The sequence below is a fragment of the Lissotriton helveticus genome, chromosome 5_1 (assembly GCF_964261635.1).
Source record: "Lissotriton helveticus chromosome 5_1, aLisHel1.1, whole genome shotgun sequence".
Taxonomy (NCBI): domain Eukaryota; kingdom Metazoa; phylum Chordata; class Amphibia; order Caudata; family Salamandridae; genus Lissotriton; species Lissotriton helveticus.
The window spans coordinates 1,139,246,069-1,139,265,164 of NC_136065.1; the positions used below are offsets into that span (position 1 = coordinate 1,139,246,069).

The following is a 19,096-nucleotide window of genomic DNA, read 5'->3' on the forward strand; positions in this document are numbered from 1 at the left end:
CTCTGTGTGTGTGTGTGTGTGGCTCTGTGTGTGTGTGTGTGTGGCTCTGTGTGTGTGTGGCTCTGTGTGTGTGGAGGGGGGCTGTGTGTGTGGGGAGGGGGGCTGTGTGTGTGGGGAGGGGGGCTGTGTGGGGGGGGGCTCTGTGTGTGTGGGGAGGGGGGCTGTGTGTGGGGGGGGGCTCTGTGTGTGTGGGGCTCTGTGTGTGTGTGTGTGGCTCTGTGTGTGTGTGTGTGTGGCTCTGTGTGTGTGTGTGTGGCTCTGTGTGTGTGTGTGTGGCTCTGTGTGTGTGTGTGTGGCTCTGTGTGTGGGCTCTGTGTGTGTGGGCTCTGTGTGTGTGGGGAGGGGGGCTGTGTATGTGGGGAGGGGGGCTGTGTGTGTGGGGAGGGGGGCTGTGTGTGTGGGGAGGGGGGCTGTGTGTGTGGGGAGGGGGGCTGTGTGTGGGGGGGGCTCTGTGTGTGTGGGGAGGGGGGCTGTGTGTGGGGGGGGGCTCTGTGTGTGTGTGTGTGGGGGGGCTCTGTGTGTTGGGGGGGCTCTGTGTGTTGGGGGGGCTCTGTGTGTTGGGGGGGCTCTGTGTGTGTTGGGGGGGCTCTGTGTGTGTTGGGGGGGCTCTGTGTGTGTTGGGGGGGCTCTGTGTGTGTTGGGGGGGCTCTGTGTGTTGGGGGGGCTCTGTGTGGGGGGGCTGTGTGTGGGGGGCTCTGTGTGTGTGGGGGGGCACTGTGTGTGTGGGGGGGCACTGTGTGTGTGGGGGGGCACTGTGTGTGTAGGGGGGCTCTGTGGGGGGGCTCTGTGTGTGTGTGGGGGGCTCTGTGTGTGTGTGGGGGGCTCTGTGTGTGTGGGGGGGGCTCTGTGTATGTGTGGGGGCTCTGTGTATGTGTGGGGGAGCTCTGTGCGAGTGTGGGGGGGCTCTGTGCGTGTGTGGGGGGGCTCTGTGTCTGTGGGGCTCTGTGTGTGGTGGGAGGGGCTGTGTGTGTGGCTGTGTGTGTGGGGGGCTCTGTGTGGGGGGCTCTGCGTGTGTGTGGGGGGGCTCTGTGTGGGGGCTGTGTGTGTGTGTGGGGGGGCTGTGTGTGTGTGTGGGGGGCTGTGTGTGGGGGGCTGTGTGTGTGTGTGTGGGGGGGGCTGTGTGTGTGTGTGGGGGGGCTGTGTGTGTGTGTGTGGGGGGGCTGTGTGTGTGTGTGGGGGGGCTGTGTGTGTGTGTGGGGGGGCTGTGTGTGTGTGTGGGGGGGCTGTGTGTGTGGGGGGGCTGTGTGTGTGGGGGGGCTGTGTGTGTGGGGGGCTCTGTGTGGGGGGCTCTGTGTGGGGGGCTCTGTGTGGGGGGCTCTGTGTGGGGGGCTCTGTGTGGGGGGCTCTGTGTGTGTGGGGGGGCTATGTGTGTGTGGCTCTGTGTGTGGCTCTGTGTGTGGGGCTCTGTGTGTGGGGCTCTGTGTGTGGGGCTCTGTGTGTGGGGCTCTGTGTGTGGGGCTCTGTGTGTGGGGCTCTGTGTGTGGGGCTCTGTGTGTGGGGCTCTGTGTGTGGGGCTCTGTGTGTGGGGCTCTGTGTGTGGGGCTCTGTGTGTGGGGCTCTGTGTGTGGGGCTCTGTGTGTGGGGCTCTGTGTGTGGGGCTCTGTGTGTGGGGCTCTGTGTGTGTGGGGGGCTGTGTGTGTGTGGGGGGCTGTGTGTGTGTGGGGGGCTGTGTGTGTGTGGGGGGGCTGTGTGTGTGTGGGGGGGCTGTGTGTGTGGGGGGGGCTGTGTGTGTGTGGGGGGCTGTGTGTGTGTGGGGGGCTGTGTGTGTGTGGGGGGCTGTGTGTGTGGGGGGGGGGGCTGTGTGTGTGTGGGGGGGCTGTGTGTGTGTGGGGGGGGCTGTGTGTGTGTGGGGGGGGGCTGTGTGTGTGGGGGGGGCTGTGTGTGTGTGGGGGGGGCTGTGTGTGTGTGGGGGGGGCTGTGTGTATGTGGGGGGGGCTGTGTGTATGTGGGGGGGGCTGTGTGTATGTGGGGGGGCTCTGTGTCTGGGGGGCTCTGTGTGTGGGGGGGCTCTGTGTGTGGGGGGGCTCTGTGTTGGGGGGTGTTAGAAAGGCGAACCCGGAGGAGGCAGAAGGTGTCTGACTGACCACCCCTAGGTCTACCCCTCCTTCAGAGAAGGGACCGAGCGATGTCGAGAGGCCTCCGACGGGAGGGCCCTCCCCTAGAATCGTACAGCAGAGTAACCACACCACTACAAATATACACCTCACTTCGAGAGAGTTATCAATATTTATCGGTCAATTATGCCCGGTTCAATATATACAGCAGATCCAGAGATCGGGAAAGTCTTGTGGCAAGGGGCAAGGTAGCGGGACAGTCTTATAGATGGTCGGTTACAAGGAGACCCTACGCACAGCTCTCAATCCTCGAGCTGGGGGGTTCCGAAAGGTGGGGCCGCGGCAGCGCCAGCAGGCTCCAGGATGGTTCAGCGAGCGTGGACCGCGGCAGCGCCAGCAGGTTCCAAGATGGTTCAGCGAGTGGGGACCGCGGCAGCGCCAGCAGGTTCCGAGATGGTTCAGCGAGTGTGGACCGCGGCAGCGCCAGCAGGCTCCAAGATGGTTCAGCGAGTGTGGACCGCGGCAGCGCCAGCAGGTTCCAAAATGGTTCAGCGAGTGTGGACCGCGGCAGCGCCAGCAGGTTCCGAGATGGTTCAGCGAGTGTGGACCGCGGCAGCGCCAGCAGGCTCCAAGATGGTTCAGCGAGTGTGGACCGCGGCAGCGCCAGCAGGCTCCAAGATGGTTCAGCGAGTGTGGACCGCGGCAGCGCCAGCAGGTTCCGAGATGGTTCAGCGAGTGTGGACCGCGGCAGCGCCAGCAGGCTCCAAGATGGTTCAGCGAGTGTGGACCGCGGCAGCGCCAGCAGGCTCCAAGATGGTTCAGCGAGTGTGGACCGCGGCAGCGCCAGCAGGCTCCAAGATGGTTCAGCGAGTGTGGACCGCGCCAGCAGGCTCCAAGATGGTTACGGCAAAGATGGACCGCGGCAGCGCCAGCAGGTTCCAAGTAGGGCAGCTAGGGGAGTTTGTCTCAGGGTCAGCCGCGACCGCGTCAGCAGGGCTTCTCGACTCCGGGATACAACTGCCGTCCTACTCCGGGGCTGGCCCAGATATAGGTCTGGAGTCCTTTGATGTCCGGACCCTCTCGCCTGGGGGTCAGAGGAGCCGGGATGATGGTGTCCAGACACCCAGCAGGGGTTGGGGCCAGCGCTAAGGGAGGCCGGAGGTCGATCGAAACCAGGCATCCGGGGACGGTTGGAGAGCCATCGAAACTCCCCTTTCCTTGTCTCTGGTTGAGTGGCCACTCTACCACCCGGAGGGTTCTTGGTGCCTCGATGGCGGGCTCGCTGGGGCCGTGGCCGCGGCTGGTCCGGGACCACGTGTCTGTGACGTGATGGGCCCAAGATGGCGTAGGGCCTGGAATGTGGGTCCGGGGTGGGCACCGGACCGGTAATGCTGGGGCGGCCCGAGGGGCCCGTGTCTGTGGTTGTGGGCCGCCGGGTGGCGGATCTGGTGGTTTGGAGGGCGTGCAGAGGTGTGCCCGAGGGCGACCCGGGCTGGATGGAGGGCCGATGTCGTCCGGGGCCCGCCATGCGGGAGGGGTAGGACCACGCCACAAGGCCGGGTCCAACACGCGTCCCCCCCAGCTGAAGGCAGGGGAGAGTCACCCATCTTTTTGGGGATTCTCCTCGCCAAGGCGGAAGAATCTGGAGAGGCCGTCGGCGTTGGCGTGGTCGTTGCCAGGGCGATGCTCCACGGTGAAGTTCATCCCTTGGAGGGAGATGGACCAACGTAGCAACTTCGGGTTCTCGCCCCGCATCTGCATCAACCACCACAGGGGCCGGTGGTCGGTCTGTACTCGGAAGTGGGTGCCGAAGAGGTAGGGCCGGAGCTTCTTTAGGGCCCATACGACGGCGAATGCTTCCCTCTCGATGGTGCTCCATCGTTGTTCTCGGGCCAGCAGGCGCCGGCTGATGTAGGCCACAGGAAGGTCGACTCCGTCAGAGTTCATTTGGGACAGTACGGCCCCAATGCCGTGTTCCGAGGCGTCAGTTTGGATGATGAACTCTCGGCTGTAGTCGGGGGCCTGGAGCACCGGGGCGGTGCACATGGCAGTCTTTAGGGTCTCAAGGGCTACTTGGCACTCGGGGGTCCAGTGCACCTTCGGGGGTAGTCTCTTGGAGGTTAGTTCTGTGAGGGCCCCCACAATGCTCCCATAGTTCTTTATGAACCGCCGATAGTATCCAGTGAGCCCCAGGAAGGCTCGGACGGCGGTCTGGGTGACAGGGGACTCCCAGGCCTGGATGGCGTCGATCTTGGGTTGAAGGGGAGCCACTTGGCTGCTCCCCACTTGGTGTCGCAGATAGGTCACGGACCCTTGACCGATCTGGCACTTGCTGGCTTTTATTGTTAGTCCGGCCCGTTGGAGGGCTGTCAGGACCTTCCAGAGGTGGGTCAGGTGCTCGTCCCAACAGAGGCTGTACACTGCAATATCGTCCAGATAGGCGGCACTGAACTCTTCCAGCCCTGCCAGCACCCAATTCACTAGTCTCTGGAAGGTGGCCGGAGCATTCTTCATGCCGAAGGGCATCACGTTGAAGTGGAAGTGGCCATCGGGGGTCGAGAAAGCGGATCGTTCTTGTGCCCCGGGTGTGAGGCCGATTTGCCAGTATCCGGCCGTGAGGTCGAAGGTGCTGAGGTACCTGGCGACTCCCAGGCGATCGATCAGTTCATCCGCTCGGGGAATGGGATGGGCGTCGGTCCTGGTGACGGCATTCAGTCCCCGGTAGTCGACACAGAACCGCAGCTCCGGGGGCACCCCGGGGGCGGCGGCCTTAGGGACCAGGACGACGGGACTGGCCCATGGACTGTCTGAGGGTTCGACTACCCCTAGGGCTAGCATCTTGGAAACTTCGGCTTGGATGCAGGCCCGGACTCGGTCGGGGACTCGGTAGGCTCGGTGCCGCACGGGCGGACTGTCCCCGGTGTCGACGTCGTGAACACACCACTGGGTGACTCCGGGGGTGAAGGAAAATAAGTTCGCAAATTGACCCAGCAGTTTCTGGCAGTCCTGGCGCTGTTTGGGTGTCAGCGCGGGAGAGAGGGAGACTCCCTCGACGGAGCCATCTTTCTCAGAGGTGCTCAGGAGGTCTGGTAGAGGCTCGGAGTCATCCTCTGCTCCGTCATCGGTAGCCAGCAACAGGCTCAGTTCTGTGCGGACAAAGTGGGGCTTGAGCCAGTTGGCGTGTAGGACCCGGAGGGGGTTCCGGGGGGACTCCATGTCCACTAGGTAGGTGACGGGGCTCTTGCGCTCCACCACTTTGAAGGGCCCCGTCCATCTGTCCTGGAGGGCGCCGGGGTCGACCGGGGACATGACCCAGACCTGCTGACCCGGCTCGAATTCAATGGACGAGGCATTTTCATCATACCAGCGCTTCATCTCCTCTTGACTGGCCTTCAGGTTGGTTTCGGCCAGTTCCCGGAACCTCCGAGTCTGGTTGCGGAGAGTCAAGAGGTATCGGAAAACATCGGGCGGAGTATCGGAGGCGGCCAGCTCCCAGCCTTCCTTGACCAGGCTGAGGGGGCCTCGCACAGGGTGTCCATATAATAGTTCAAAGGGGCTGAACCCCAGGGACTTCTGGGGTACCTCCCGGTAGGCGAACAGGAGGCATGGCAGCAGAACGTCCCATTTGCGCCGGAGGGGCTCTTCCAGGCCCTTGATCATTCCTTTCAGGGTCTTATTAAATCGCTCCACTAGTCCATTCCCTTGAGGGTGATACGGGGTGATGAACTTATACGCGACCCCGCACTGTTGCCACAGGGACCGCATATATTTCGATATAAAGTTTGTGCCCCGATCACTGACGACCTCTCGGGGGAAGCCGACTCGGGAGAAGATCCCCATTAGCGCCCGACCCACTACGGGGGCTGTGATAGTCCGGAGGGGTATAGCTTCCGGGTAGCGGGTGGCATGGTCCACCAGGACGAGGATGAAGCGGTGCCCCTGGGAGGTTGGAGGATCCAGGGGCCCCACGATGTCGATCCCTACTCGCTCGAAGGGAGTGGTCACCACGGGAAACGGTTGGAGTGGGGCCTTGATTTTCCCCCCACTCTTTCCGCTGGCTTGGCAGGTCGGACAGGTTCGGCAGTGGTTGCACACATCGCGGCGCATCTTCGGCCAATAAAAGTGGGTCACCAGGCGGCTGTAGGTTTTGTCCTGCCCCAGGTGCCTGGCGAGGGGCACATCATGTGCCAGGTTTAAGAGAAAGTCTCTGAAGTGGAGGGGGACGACTAGCACTCGGCCGGCCCCCAGCTCGGCGATCTTTTGTTCACTGTACAGGAGGTCCTGGTCCCAATAGACCCAGTGGGACGCCGAGGAGTCTCCTGTGGCTTGCGTGGCGGCTTGTTGTCGGAGTCCCACAAGGGAAGGACATGTCTTTTGTTCCCGACGGAACTGCTCACGGGTGGGGCCCCCTTCTTGGCGCCACTGGGCTAGTTCGGGAAGGGGCCCGAGCTCGGGGAGTTCTTCATGGCTGGGGCCCTGCGGCCCCAGTTCGGGTTCGGCCGTGGCAGTGGCGGGGGGCGGAGGGGCCGGCCATTCAGGTTCTTCGGGCAGCTTGTCTTCGGTTGGGACGGCGTCCCGGGTGGACATGGATCGGGTCGTTACGCAAACCCATTCAGGAAGGCCTAGCATCCCCAGATGCTCTCTTCGCTCGATCTGTGCCCAGGGGGAACTTTCCAGGTCGTTCCCTAGGAGGCAGTCCACCGGGGCATCGTCTCGGACGGTGACTTTCAGCAGGCCGGACACTCCTCCCCACTCGAAGGGGATGCGGGCCATCTGGCACAGGCTCTCGGAATTGTCCGCTGACCGGACAGGGCACAGAACGTGGGGCAAGATTTGTTCTGGGGTCACCAGATGGCAGCGGACGGCGGTTATGCTGGCCCCCGTGTCACGGAGAGCCTCGGCCCGGCGTCCGTTGATGGTGACCCACTGGCGGTACTTCTGGGTGTTGATCGGAATCTGGTCTCGGGGGATCATGTCTTTGTCGCCCAGGGAGGCGAGGCACATGGCCGCGGACTCCCATTCTTCTGGTTCCATAGGGACCTCTTCTTCTTCGTTCTTTTCTGCGCTCAGAGCAGCTGCAGTGATTTGACGACCGGGGGGCCCGGTGGTGCCGGGCCGCTGGTTCATGGGGCATAGAGGATCATTGGCATAGTGACCCAGCCGCTGGCATCTGTGGCACGTAACGTTGGGGCGTGGCCCCGGTCGGGCTGGATGGGCCCCCCTCTGGCTGGAGGCTGGTGTAGCGGAGGCGGGCGAAGACTCCGGCGGGAGGTCTCGACCTCGGCTGGTGCCAGACCCGCCGCCTCGCGGCCGGTGGTTCCCCGGGGACCCTCGTCCATATTCTCCTGTGGTGTTCCGGTGGACGCGGTTGCTCGCCCACCGATCTGCTTCGACCGCTAGCTTCCGCGGCTCGGTCAACTTGCTGTCGAGGAGATGCTGTCGTAGTTCAATGAAGCAGTTGTTGGAGAGGTGCTCCCATAACATCAGGTCGACCAACTGCTGGTAGGTAGTGACCTGACTGCCTTTGACCCACCCCTCGAAGGCTCTGCTAAAAAAGTTCACATATTCTACCCAAGAGGTACCGGGGATTTTTTTACAGTCTCAGAACCTCTGCCGGTACATTTCGGGGGTGAGTCCGTAGCGCGTGAGTAAGGCCGTTTTCATGTGTTCATAGGAGGTCATTTCGGTGTCGGGGAGTTCCAGCAGGACGTCCCTCCCTTCGTTGACAAACTTTCCCCACAGGCCGGCGCCCCAATCCTTCAGGGGCACCCGATGGGCGGTCATGGCCTCCTCGTAGGCTTTGAACCATTGTTGGATATCATCGTTCTTGTAGTATTCTTTGACTACATCTTTCGGTAGGTGAACCTTGGTGTCCACGGGAGGGGCTGCGGTCTTGGCCCCGGCCGCACTATCTTCGTTGATCTTGGCCTTGATTTCTAGTTCTCTCAGGCCTCGTTCGTGTTCATAGGCTAGTTTTTTTTTCTTCGAGGTCACGTTGTCTCCGTTTCTCTTCTAGATCCCCCTCCAGCCGTAGTTGCTCGAGGGCTATCTTTTTCTCCGCTAGCTGGAGTTTTCCGTCTAGCCGGAGTCGTGCAAGTTCCACTTCGTGTGAGGCGGTCGCGCTCTGGTTCTCGAGCGTCTTCATAGATGAGGTCCGCGTTTAGTGTTGCAGTTCTTTCCCCCATCGGGGGTGCGCTGGTTTCCTGTTGCCCGTTCGGTCCATTCTCCTCTTGGGGTGGTCTGTCTCGGGTTTCCACCCAGGCTTGTAGGGCCGATTTGAAGTCCTCTTTTGTGCTCAGGCCCGTGGTAGCGATACCCATGTCTTTACAGAATTGTTTTAGTTCTTTGTGGCTGTATTCTCCTATCTTCTCTTTCTGGAATTCGGCAGGTAGGTTGGTTCCTTGGGTCGTCATGGTCTCTGTGTGTTTTTCCGTCGTAGCGGGTAGATCACTCTCTGTACGATTTTGCGTTGGCTCGGATCGCAGCGCCTGCCACCAATGTTAGAAAGGCGAACCCGGGGGAGGCAGAAGGTGTCTGACTGACCACCCCTAGGTCTACCCCTCCTTCAGAGAAGGGACCGAGCGATGTCGAGAGGCCTCCGACGGGAGGGCCCTCCCCTAGAATCGTACAGCAGAGTAACCACACCACTACAAATATACACCACACGTAGATAGAGTTTTCAATCTTTATCGGGCAATAAGTATCGGTTCAATATATACAGCAGATCCAGAGATCGGGAAAGTCGTGTGGCAAGGGGCAAGGTAGCGGGACAGTCCTATAGATGGCCGGTTGCAATGGGACCCTACGCACAGCTCTCAATCCTCGAGCTGGGGGGTTCCGGAAGGTGGGGCCGCGGCAGCGCCAGCAGGCTCCAGGATGGTTCAGCGAGCGTGGACCGCGGCAGCGCCAGCAGGTTCCAAGATGGTTCAGCGAGTGGGGACCGCGGCAGCGCCAGCAGGTTCCGAGATGGGTCAGCGAGTATGGACGGCGGCAGCGCCAGCAGGCTCCAAGATGGTTCAGCGAGTGTGGACCGCGGCAGCGCCAGCAGGTTCCAAAATGGTTCAGCGAGTGTGGACCGCGGCAGCGCCAGCAGATTCCGAGATGGTTCAGCGAGTGTGGACCGCGGCAGCGCCAGCAGGCTCCAAGATGGTTCAGCGAGTGTGGACCGCGGCAGCGCCAGCAGGCTCCAAGATGGTTCAGCGAGTGTGGACCGCGGCAGCGCCAGCAGGTTCCAAAATGGTTCAGCGAGTGTGGACCGCAGCAGCGCCAGCAGGTTCCGAGATGGTTCAGCGAGTGTGGACCGCGGCAGCGCCAGCAGGCTCCAAGATGGTTCAGCGAGTGTGGACCGCGGCAGCGCCAGCAGGCTCCAAGATGGTTCAGCGAGTGTGGACCGCGGCAGCGCCAGCAGGCTCCAAGATGGTTCAGCGAGTGTGGACCGCGGCAGCGCCAGCAGGCTCCAAGATGGTTACGGCAAAGATGGACCGCGGCAGCGCCAGCAGGTTCCAAGTAGGGCAGCAAGGAGAGTTTGTCTCAGGGTCAGCCGCGACCGCGTCAGCAGGGCTTCTCGACTCCGGGATACAACTGCCGTCCTACTCCGGGGCTGGCCCAGATATAGGTCTGGAGTCCTTTGATGTCCGGACCCTCTCGCCTGGGGGTCAGAGGGGCCGGGATGATGGTGTCCAGACACCCAGCAGGGGGGTGGAGCCGGAGCCCAGGGAGGCCGGAGGGTGATCAAAACCAGGCATCCGGGGATGGTTGGAGAGCCATCAAAACTCCCCTCTCCTTGTCTCTGGTTGAGTGGCCACTCTACCACCCGGAGGGTTCTTGGTGCCTCGATGGGGGGCTCGCTGGGGCCGTGGCCGAGGCTGGTCCGGGACCACGTGTCTGTGACGTGATTTGCCCAAGATGGCGTCGGGCCTGGAATGAGGGTCCGGGGTGGGCACCGGACCGGTAATGCTGGGGTGGCCCGAGGGGCCCGTATCAGTGGTTGTGGGCCGCCGGATGGCGGATCTGGTGGTTTGGAGGGCGTGCAGAGGTGTGCCCGAGGGCGACCCGGGCTGGATGGAGGGCCGATGTTGTCCGGGGCCCGCCATGCGGGAGGGGTAGGACCACGCCACGAGGCCGGGTCCAACAGGGGGGCTGTGTGTGTGTGTGTGTGTGTGTGTGTGTGTGTGTGTGTGTGTGTGTGTGTAGGGGGGGCTCTCTGTGTGTGTGTGTGTGTGTGTGTGTAGGGGGGGCTCTGTGTGTGTGTGTGTGGGGGGGGGGCTCTGTGTGTGTGTGGGGGGATCTGTGTGTGGGGGGGCTGTGTGTGGGGGGGCTCTGTGTGTGTGGGGGGGCTCTGTGTGTGTGGGGGGCTCTGTGTGTGTCTCTGTGTGTGGGGGCTCTCTGTGTGTGTGGGGGGCTCTGTGTGTGTGGGGGGCTCTGTGTGTGGGGGGCTCTGTGTGTGTGGGGGGCTGTGTGTGTGTGTGGGGGGCTCTGTGTGTGTGTGTGGGGGGGGCTCTGTGTGTGTGTGTGGGGGGGGCTCTGTGTGTGTGTGTGTGGGTGGGCTCTGTGTGTGTGGGGGGGCTCTGTGTGGGGGGGGCTCTGTGTGTGTGTGTGTGGGGCTCTGTGTGTGTGTGGGGGGGCTCTGTGTGTGTGGGGGGCTCTGTGTGTGGGGCTCTGTGTGTGTGGGGGGGGCTCTGTGTGTGTGTGGGGGGCTCTGTGTGTGTGTGGGGGGGGCTCTGTGTGTGTGTGGGGGGGGGCTCTGTTGGGGGGGCTCTGTGTGTGTTGGGGGGGCTCTGTGTGTGTGTGTGGGGCTCTCTGTGTGTGTGTGTGTGGGGCTCTGTGTGTGTGTGTGTGGGGGGCTCTCTGTGGGGGGCTCTGTGTGTGTTTGGGGCTCTGTGTGTGTGTGGGGGGGGCTCTCTGTGTGTGTGTGGGGGGGGCTCTCTGTGTGTGTGTGGGGGGGGCTCTCTGTGTGTGTGTGGGGGGGGCTCTCTGTGTGGGGGGGCTCTCTGTGTGGGGGGCTCTGTGTGGGGGGGCTCTCTGTGTGGGGGGGCTGTGTGTGGGGGGGCTCTCTGTGTGGGGGGGCTCTCTGTGGGGGGGGCTCTGTGTGGGGGGGGCTCTGTGTGGGGGGGGCTCTGTGTGGGGGGGCTCTGTGTGTGGGGGGGGCTCTGTGTGTGGGGGGGGCTCTGTGTGTGGGGGGCTCTGTGTGTGTGGGGGGCTCTGTGTGTGTGGGGGGCTCTGTGTGTGGGGGGGCTCTGTGTGTGGGGGGGCTCTGTGTGTGTGGGGGGGGGGCTCTGTGTGTGTGGGGGGGGGCTCTGTGTGTGTGGGGGGGGCTCTGTGTGTGTGGGGGGGGTTCTGTGTGTGTGGGGGGGGTTCTGTGTGTGTGGGGGGGGTTCTGTGTGTGTGTGGGGGCTCTGTGTGTGTGTGGGGGCTCTGTGTGTGTGGGGGGGCTCTGTGTGTGTGTGGGGGCTCTGTGTGTGTGTGGGGGCTCTGTGTGTGGTGGGGCTCTGTGTGTGGTGGGGCTCTGTGTGTGTGTGTGGGGGCTGTGTGTGTGGGGGGCTCTGTGTGTGTGTGTGGGGGGCTCTGTGTGTGTTTGTGGGGGGCTCTGTGTGTGGGGGGGGCTCTGTGTGTGGGGGGGGCTCTGTGTGTGGGGGGGGCTCTGTGTGTGTGGGGGGGGCTCTGTGTGTGTTTGGGGGCTCTGTGTGTGGGGGGGGCTCTGTGTGTGGGGGGGGCTCTGTGTGTGTGGGGGGGGCTCTGTGTGTGTGTGTGTAGGGGGGCTCTGTGTGTGTGGGGGGGCTCTGTGTGTGGGGGCTCTGTGTGTGTGGGGGGGCTCTGTGTGTGTGTGTGGGGGCTCTGTGTGTGTGTGTGGGGGCTCTGTGTGTGTGGGGGCTCTGTGTGTGTGGGGGGGCTCTGTGTGTGTGGGGGGGCTCTGTGTGTGTGGGGGGGCTCTGTGTGTGTGGGGGGGCTCTGTGTGTGTGGGGGGGCTCTGTGTGTGTGGGGGGCTCTGTGTGTGGGGGGCTCTGTGTGTGTGGGGGGTGCTGTGTGTGTGGGGGGGGGGGCTCTGTGTGTGTGTGTGTGGCTGGCTCTGTGTGTGTGTGGGCTCTGTGTGTGTGTGTGGGCTCTGTGTGTGTGTGGGCTCTGTGTGTGTGTGGGCTCTGTGTGTGTGTGGGCTCTGTGTGTGTGTGGGCTCTGTGTGTGTGTGGGCTCTGTGTGTGTGTGGGCTCTGTGTGTGTGTGGGCTCTGTGTGTGTGTGGGCTCTGTGTGTGGGGGGCTCTGTGTGTGGGGGGCTCTGTGTGTGGGGGGGGCTCTGTGTGTGGGGGGCTCTGTGTGTGTGGGGCTCTGTGTGTGTGGGGCTCTGTGTGTGTGGGGCTCTGTGTGTGTGGGGCTCTGTGTGTGTGGGGCTCTGTGTGTGTGGGGCTCTGTGTGTGTGTGGGCTCTGTGTGTGTGTGGGGGGGCTCTGTGTGTGTGTGTGTGGGTGTGTGTGTGTGTGTGGGCTCTGTGTGTGTGTGTGTGTGTGGGCTCTGTGTGTGTGGGGGGGGCCTCTGTGTGTATGGGGGGGCTGTGTGTGTGTGTGGGGGGCTGTGTGTGTGTGTGGGGGGCCTGTGTGTGTGTGGGGGGGCTGTGTGTGTGTAGGGGGGATCTGTGTGTGTGTAGGGGGGATCTGTGTGTTGGGGGGGCTCTGTGTGTTGGGGGGGCTCTGTGTGTGGGGGGGGCTCTGTGTGTGGGGGGGGCTCTGTGTGTGTGTGGGGGGCTGTGTGTGTGTGGGGGGGGCTCTGTGTGTGTGGGGGGCTCTGTGTGTGTGGGGGGCTCTGTGTGTGTGGGGGGGCTCTGTGTGTGTGGGGGGGCTGTGTGTGTGTGGTGGGGGCTGTGTGTGTGGTGGGGGGCTGTGTGTGTGTGGTGGGGGGCTGTGTGTGTGTGGTGGGGGGCTGTGTGTGTGTGGTGGGGGGCTGTGTGTGTGTGGTGGGGGGCTGTGTGTGTGTGGTGGGGGGCTGTGTGTGTGTGGTGGGGGGCTGTGTGTGTGTGGTGGGGGGCTGTGTGTGTGGTGGGGGGCTGTGTGTGTGGTGGGGGGCTGTGTGTGTGGTGGGGGCTGTGTGTGTTTGTGGGCTCTGTGTGTGGGGGGGGGCTCTGTGTGTGGGGGGGCTCTGTGTGTGTGGGGGGGCTCTGTGTGTGTGGGGGGGCTCTGTGTGTGTGGTGGGGGGGCTCTGTGTGTGGTGGGGGGCTGTGTGTGTGGTGGGCTGTGTGTGTGGTGGGGGGCTGTGTGTGTGGTGGGGGGCTGTGTGTGTGGTGGGGGGCTGTGTGTGTGGTGGGGGGCTGTGTGTGTGGTGGGGGCTGTGTGTGTGGTGGGGGCTGTGTGTGTGGTGGGGGCTGTGTGTGTTTGTGGGGGGGCTCTGTGTGTGGGGCGGCTCTGTGTGTGTGGGGGGGCTCTGTGTGTGTGGGGGGGCTCTGTGTGTGTGGGGGGGCTCTGTGTGTGTGTGGGGGGGCTCTGTGTGTGTGGGGGGGCTCTGTGTGTGTGTGGGGGGGCTCTGTGTGTGTGGGGGGCTCTGTGTGTGTGGGGGGCTCTGTGTGTGTGGGGGGCTCTGTGTGTGTGGGGGGGGCTCTGTGTGTGTGGGGGGGGGCTCTGTGTGTGTGGGGGGGGGGCTCTGTGTGTGTGGGGGGGGGGCTCTGTGTGTGTGGGGGGGGGCTCTGTGTGTGTGGGGGGGCTCTGTGTGTGTGGGGGGGCTCTGTGTGTGTGGGGGGGCTCTGTGTGTGTGGGGGGGGCTCTGTGTGTGTGTGGGTGGCTCTGTGTGTGTGTGGGGGGCTCTGTGTGTGTGTGGGTGGCTCTGTGTGTGTGTGGGGGGCTCTGTGTGTGTGTGTGTGTGTGTGTGTGGCTCTGTGTGTGTGGCTCTGTGTGTGTGTGTGGGGCTGCTCTGTGTGTGGGGCTGCTCTGTGTGTGGGGCTGCTCTGTGTGTGTGTGTGTGGGGCTCTGTGTGTGTGTGGGGGGCTCTGTGTGTGTGTGGGGGGCTCTGTGTGTGTGTGGGGGGGGCTCTGTGTGTGTGTGGGGGGGGCTCTGTGTGTGTGGGGGGGGGCTCTGTGTGTGTGGGGGGGGGGCTCTGTGTGTGTGGGGGGGGCTCTGTGTGTGTGGGGGGGGCTCTGTGTGTGTGGGGGGGGCTCTGTGTGTGTGGGGGGGCTCTGTGTGTGTGGGGGGGGCTCTGTGTGTGGGGGGGCTCTGTGTGTGGGGGGCTCTGTGTGTGGGGGGCTCTGTGTGTGGGGGGCTCTGTGTGTGGGGGGCTCTGTGTGGTGGGGGGCTCTGTGTGGTGGGGGGGGGCTCTCTGTGTGTGGGGGGGCTCTGTGTGGTGGGGGGGGCTCTGTGTGGTGGGGGGGGCTCTGTGTGTGTGGGGGGCTCTGTGTGTGTGGGGGGCTCTGTGTGTGTGGGGGGCTCTGTGTGTGTGGGGGGCTCTGTGTGTGTGTGTGGGGGGCTCTGTGTGTGTGGGTGGGGGGGCTCTGTGTGTGTGGGTGGCTGTGTGTGTGTGTGGCTCTGTGTGTGTGTGTGGCTCTGTGTGTGTGTGTGTGGGGCTCTGTGTGTGTGTGTGTGGGGCTCTGTGTGTGTGTGTGGGGCTCTGTGTGTGTGTGTGGGGCTCTGTGTGTGTGTGTGGGGGGCTCTGTGTGTGTGTGGGGGGGCTCTGTGTGTGTGTGGGGGGCTCTGTGTGTATGGGGGGGCTCTGTGTGTGTGTGTGTAGGGGGCTCTGTGTGTGTGTAGGGGGGCTCTGTGTGTGTGGGGGGGCTCTGTGTGTGGGGGGCTCTGTGTGTGGGGGGGCTCTGTGTGTGGGGGGGCTCTGTGTGTGGGGGGGCTCTGTGTGTGGGGGGGCTCTGTGTGTGGGGGGGCTCTGTGTGTGGGGGGGCTCTGTGTGTGGGGGGCTCTGTGTGTGGGGGGCTCTGTGTGTGGGGGGCTCTGTGTGTGGGCTGGGGGCTCTGTGTGTGGGGGGCTCTGTGTGTGGGGGGCTCTGTGTGTGGGGGGCTCTGTGTGTGGGGGGCTCTGTGTGGTGGGGGGCTCTGTGTGGTGGTGGGGGGCTCTGTGTGGTGGGGGGGGGCTCTGTGTGTGTGGGGGGGCTCTGTGTGTGTGGGGGGGGCTCTGTGTGTGTGGGGGGGGCTCTGTGTGTGTGGGGGGGGCTCTGTGTGTGTGGGGGGGGCTCTGTGTGTGGGGGGGGCTGTGTGTGTGTGGGGGGGCTGTGTGTGTGTGGGGGGGGCTGTGTGTGTGTGGGGGGGGCTGTGTGTGTGTGGGGGGGGCTCTGTGTGTGTGTGTGGGGGGGGCTGTGTGTGTGTGTGTGGGGGGCTGTGTGTGTGTGTGGGGGGGGCTGTGTGTGTGTGTGGGGGGGCTGTGTGTGTGTGTGGGGGGGGCTGTGTGTGTGAGTGGGGGGGGGCTGTGTGTGTGAGTGGGGGGGGGCTGTGTGTGGGGTGGGCTCTGTGTGTATGTGGGGGGCTGTGTGTCTGCTAGTACTCTCTACTACTCTCTAATTCTCACCTATTGCCATTGTAAATGACAATACCATTTATTTATGTTTTAACAAAAACTAAAAATGCCATTTGCAATGCCAATAGCTCTAACTTTAACAAAGACGAGACCATTGCATTGTAAATGCTTGTTGGCGGTTGTTGATGCTGTAAGATTGGGTAAAAGACCATGCGTTTAACTGGATTGGATTGCTCCTTTGTTTTTGTTTTAACTTTGCAATATGAAAGCTGTACACTGACTGTCATGAGGTTTTGTGCCATAGATTACATGTGCAGTAACTATAGCTTATTTTCCTTTTATGATTATAACTTTTTTATTTTTTTAAAGGTTGGGAGTTAGTTTTCTAATTGGATTCTATCAGGAATCCTAACTTTACGCATAAGTGTTTAAGAATGAATGTGCACTATGGTAAGATCGGTGACAGATGGAGTACTGCAGCCTAACATCTTCCATGTTTCCATGATTACCCTAGCACTAATCCTAGAACACAGGTGGACACTTTCCTAAAATTCTTTGCTTTTATTTTTAGGTTCTTGTCTTGTCAAATAATCTTCTGAAGAAGCTTCCCCATGGCATTGGAAACCTGCGGAAAATAAGAGAGTTGGATTTGGAGGAGAACAAACTTGAATCTTTGCCTAATGAAATTGCATATCTTAAAGATCTACAGGTTAGAATATTAATATGAGGAATGCACATTATGAGTTAAGTCTACAGAGTATTTCAAGAAGAAATAATAAGTTTTACCACTTTTTAAGTTTCCTGTTGATGTTCTCTCCTGCGTATGTAAGGAAAACGTATCAGAACAGTCATGTCAAAATTCCTTTCAAAGACCTTGATCTAAGGGCCCATAGTTAGACTACAGCAGCATGGAGTGAGTTAATGTTTCACTTTCCACAAAAATATTCACTAACTTTAGCGTTACATAATTGGTACATATTCAAAATTAATACAGAATGATTACAAATTATTTTAAATAAAATGATTTGTGATTTAAAAAACAAAATAAATACATACATAGAGGTGATTGTTGGTGTAGAACATTGACCAAAAGTTAAAATTTCAGCATCAAAACTAGAGTTGTATTTTTCACGAGAAGAGGGTCATAGGTAACAACACCCTTCCAAAATAGAAAATATTGGTTGAGTCTCAGCTGTCTCAAAGAGAGGAGCACCACTTTATTAGTTAACACATTGTGAACAAAGTATTGACACCTGTCCTAGAACACTGACCTAGTGGGGCTGTTTTTTTTTTTTTTTAAAGGTGCGGTGTGTACACAGGTTCATAGTTGCCTATTTTCATAATGGCAGAACGTCATTAAAGAAATCCTCTTTGCTTGAAAGTAGTCTACAATGGATAAACAAATACGATATATGGAGTTTCATGAAGCACACTGTAAAAAATTACAGTACTTTTATTTTTTAAATCTGTATCATAAAGGTTTCTCTGTCAAGTGTCAGTTCCTTGACTTTTGGCTATAGGGACTTTTTAAATTGCAGATTACAAGATGAGTGAAAAACATAGTTACTGTTTTTTGACTAGCTCTTCAAGTGGTAAGGAATTCAGGAGTACTTTATAAGTCATCAATATCATTTGTAACTGTTTCTGCTGCCTTCTCTTTCATCTAATAGTAATTGGCCAATCATCATTTTTTTTTGTCAGATACAGCAAATGATAAAATGTCTTCCACTTTAAAAAGGGACGGACTTGGAGATACTTCAGTTTAATGTAGGAATGTATTGTAAATGTAAAACAGGCAGATATTTTTGTTTATTTCTGGTATAACTAGTGCAGTGGAGTTCCAATATTTTAGCCTAGCCTCCTTTTCATTTTATTTATCTGTTGTAAAAGAGTGCTGCTTCTCTGTGGCAATTAAAATTAGTAGGAGGAAAAAAGAACAAGGTAGGGCAGGAGTGGTAACACAGAAGTGGATGAGAGTAGAAACACCCATTTAACATGTAAAGTGCTCATGTAAGGCTGCTTCTTGAAGAGGATAGTCTAAAATAAGTTTCAAGTTCCGGGTCTCTGAGCACCTTAGTTGTGCTGCATTTGTACCGAGGGTGCATCCTCAGATATTACAATTAAAAATTCTAGAAAATTATAACATGGTTTCTACAATATTGGATCTTCCATCGATTTACATGCTTGAATTAGCCCTGTTGGCGAGCTGGGAATCATAGTGTTATATTGTACTAATGACATATGCCAAATGTGACTTACCCTGTTACAGTATTAATGATTGTATACATTTAGAAAAATAAAATAAAAAAAATAAAAACATACACAAATGCTTTAATATATTCTCAGTAGTAGCCTATTCACAAAATTGTTAATTATCCCAAATTCAGCCAGTCAGAATAAAGCACAGTGTTTACCCCTCCCCACCCAAGTCACCATAGTTTATTTCTACCATCGATTGTGTGTGAAGGGAGTGCTCTTGAACTCTTCTCTGTCACATAAATGGCTTAAATCCGATTTCTCTCAGCATTTTTGATTAATGATCATTTTACTAAGCCTAATACATCAGATCAAATCTGATCTTCCAAAAAAAGGTCTTTTTAGCCTACTTGTGGAAAAACAAGAGGCTCCATTCTGAGGACCCCACTAGGAGTGCTTATTTTGCCTTCATCCAGTACATAAGGCAAATGATTGTAAAATGTGTCCAATATATTCTACAGAAACTCTCAAAAACAGAAGTTCGGTACAGTGCCTGGGCGTGTACCTAGGAATATGTCTCTTGCTCGAGCTCTGACATCTGAGCTTCCGTACTGCAACTTAGAATCTGAATCAACAGTAACGGCACAAAGTACAGGTAAGCGGATCCTACCCAGTCTGCAGCGGAGAGACCCATGGAGTCCCGAAAGATGCCACATCGACAGTAAAAGTAAAAACAATGCAGCGACGACCAGGCTGCACATAGGTGGCAAAAGTGGTGGCTTTGCTGAGAGGAGATCTGCACTGAGTCTCCAGCAGGTGGCAGTGGAGTAGGGAAACAGTCTCCTGAAGGCATACATACTACGAGAATCCAGGTGGCTTTTGTCTGACCCATCTCATAGGCGTTTGGGGGGGGCACTTGTAGGATCCACCCTTAGATATCACTGCGGGTGGACGCATGGAGGGCTGCACTCAACCTCGAGGAAGCAAAGGCTCCCTTCGGTGCTTCTGGCTTGGGCGGTGGAGAGGGGTCTAGGGGGGCATCCTGAAAGACTACATTCTGGGCCTCATAGAAAACACACTTGGCAGAAACCTGTGACGGTACATTGGTGAGATGCACCCCCAGCCTTAACATGTAAAGGCCTACTCCCGGGACTCCCTGGCACCTTTTCAGTTGGGACATCCCTCAATTCTAAGGTGTTCAGGCTGAGTAGGGTGCAGGACCCTATTCCGCTCTAATTTCAACCATCAAAGAACCACAGCACAAGAGAGCTCTCACCCCTGGGAAGTGTGAAAATCGTTACTGCCCCCCTCCCTCTTTTTGTCCAGCTCCTCTATCTCTGCTACAATTGAGTCTCCTGCACTTCCACTTGAGACTGCAGTTCCTCGTCTAGGCTGGTGGCAGTCTGTGATGCTGGGC

The 19,096-nt window shown here is 59.1% G+C and overlaps 1 protein-coding gene across 1 annotated transcript in view; it reads left to right on the forward strand.

The window, feature by feature from the left end:
• Positions 1–19,096, forward strand: part of SHOC2 (SHOC2 leucine rich repeat scaffold protein) — a 347,624-nt gene that overhangs the window by 270,387 nt on the left and 58,141 nt on the right. Inside the window, exon 7 of the mRNA XM_078643771.1 lies at positions 16,055–16,192. Within this exon, the coding sequence (XP_078499897.1) occupies positions 16,055–16,192 (138 nt within the window). The remainder of the gene's footprint in view (positions 1–16,054; positions 16,193–19,096) is intronic.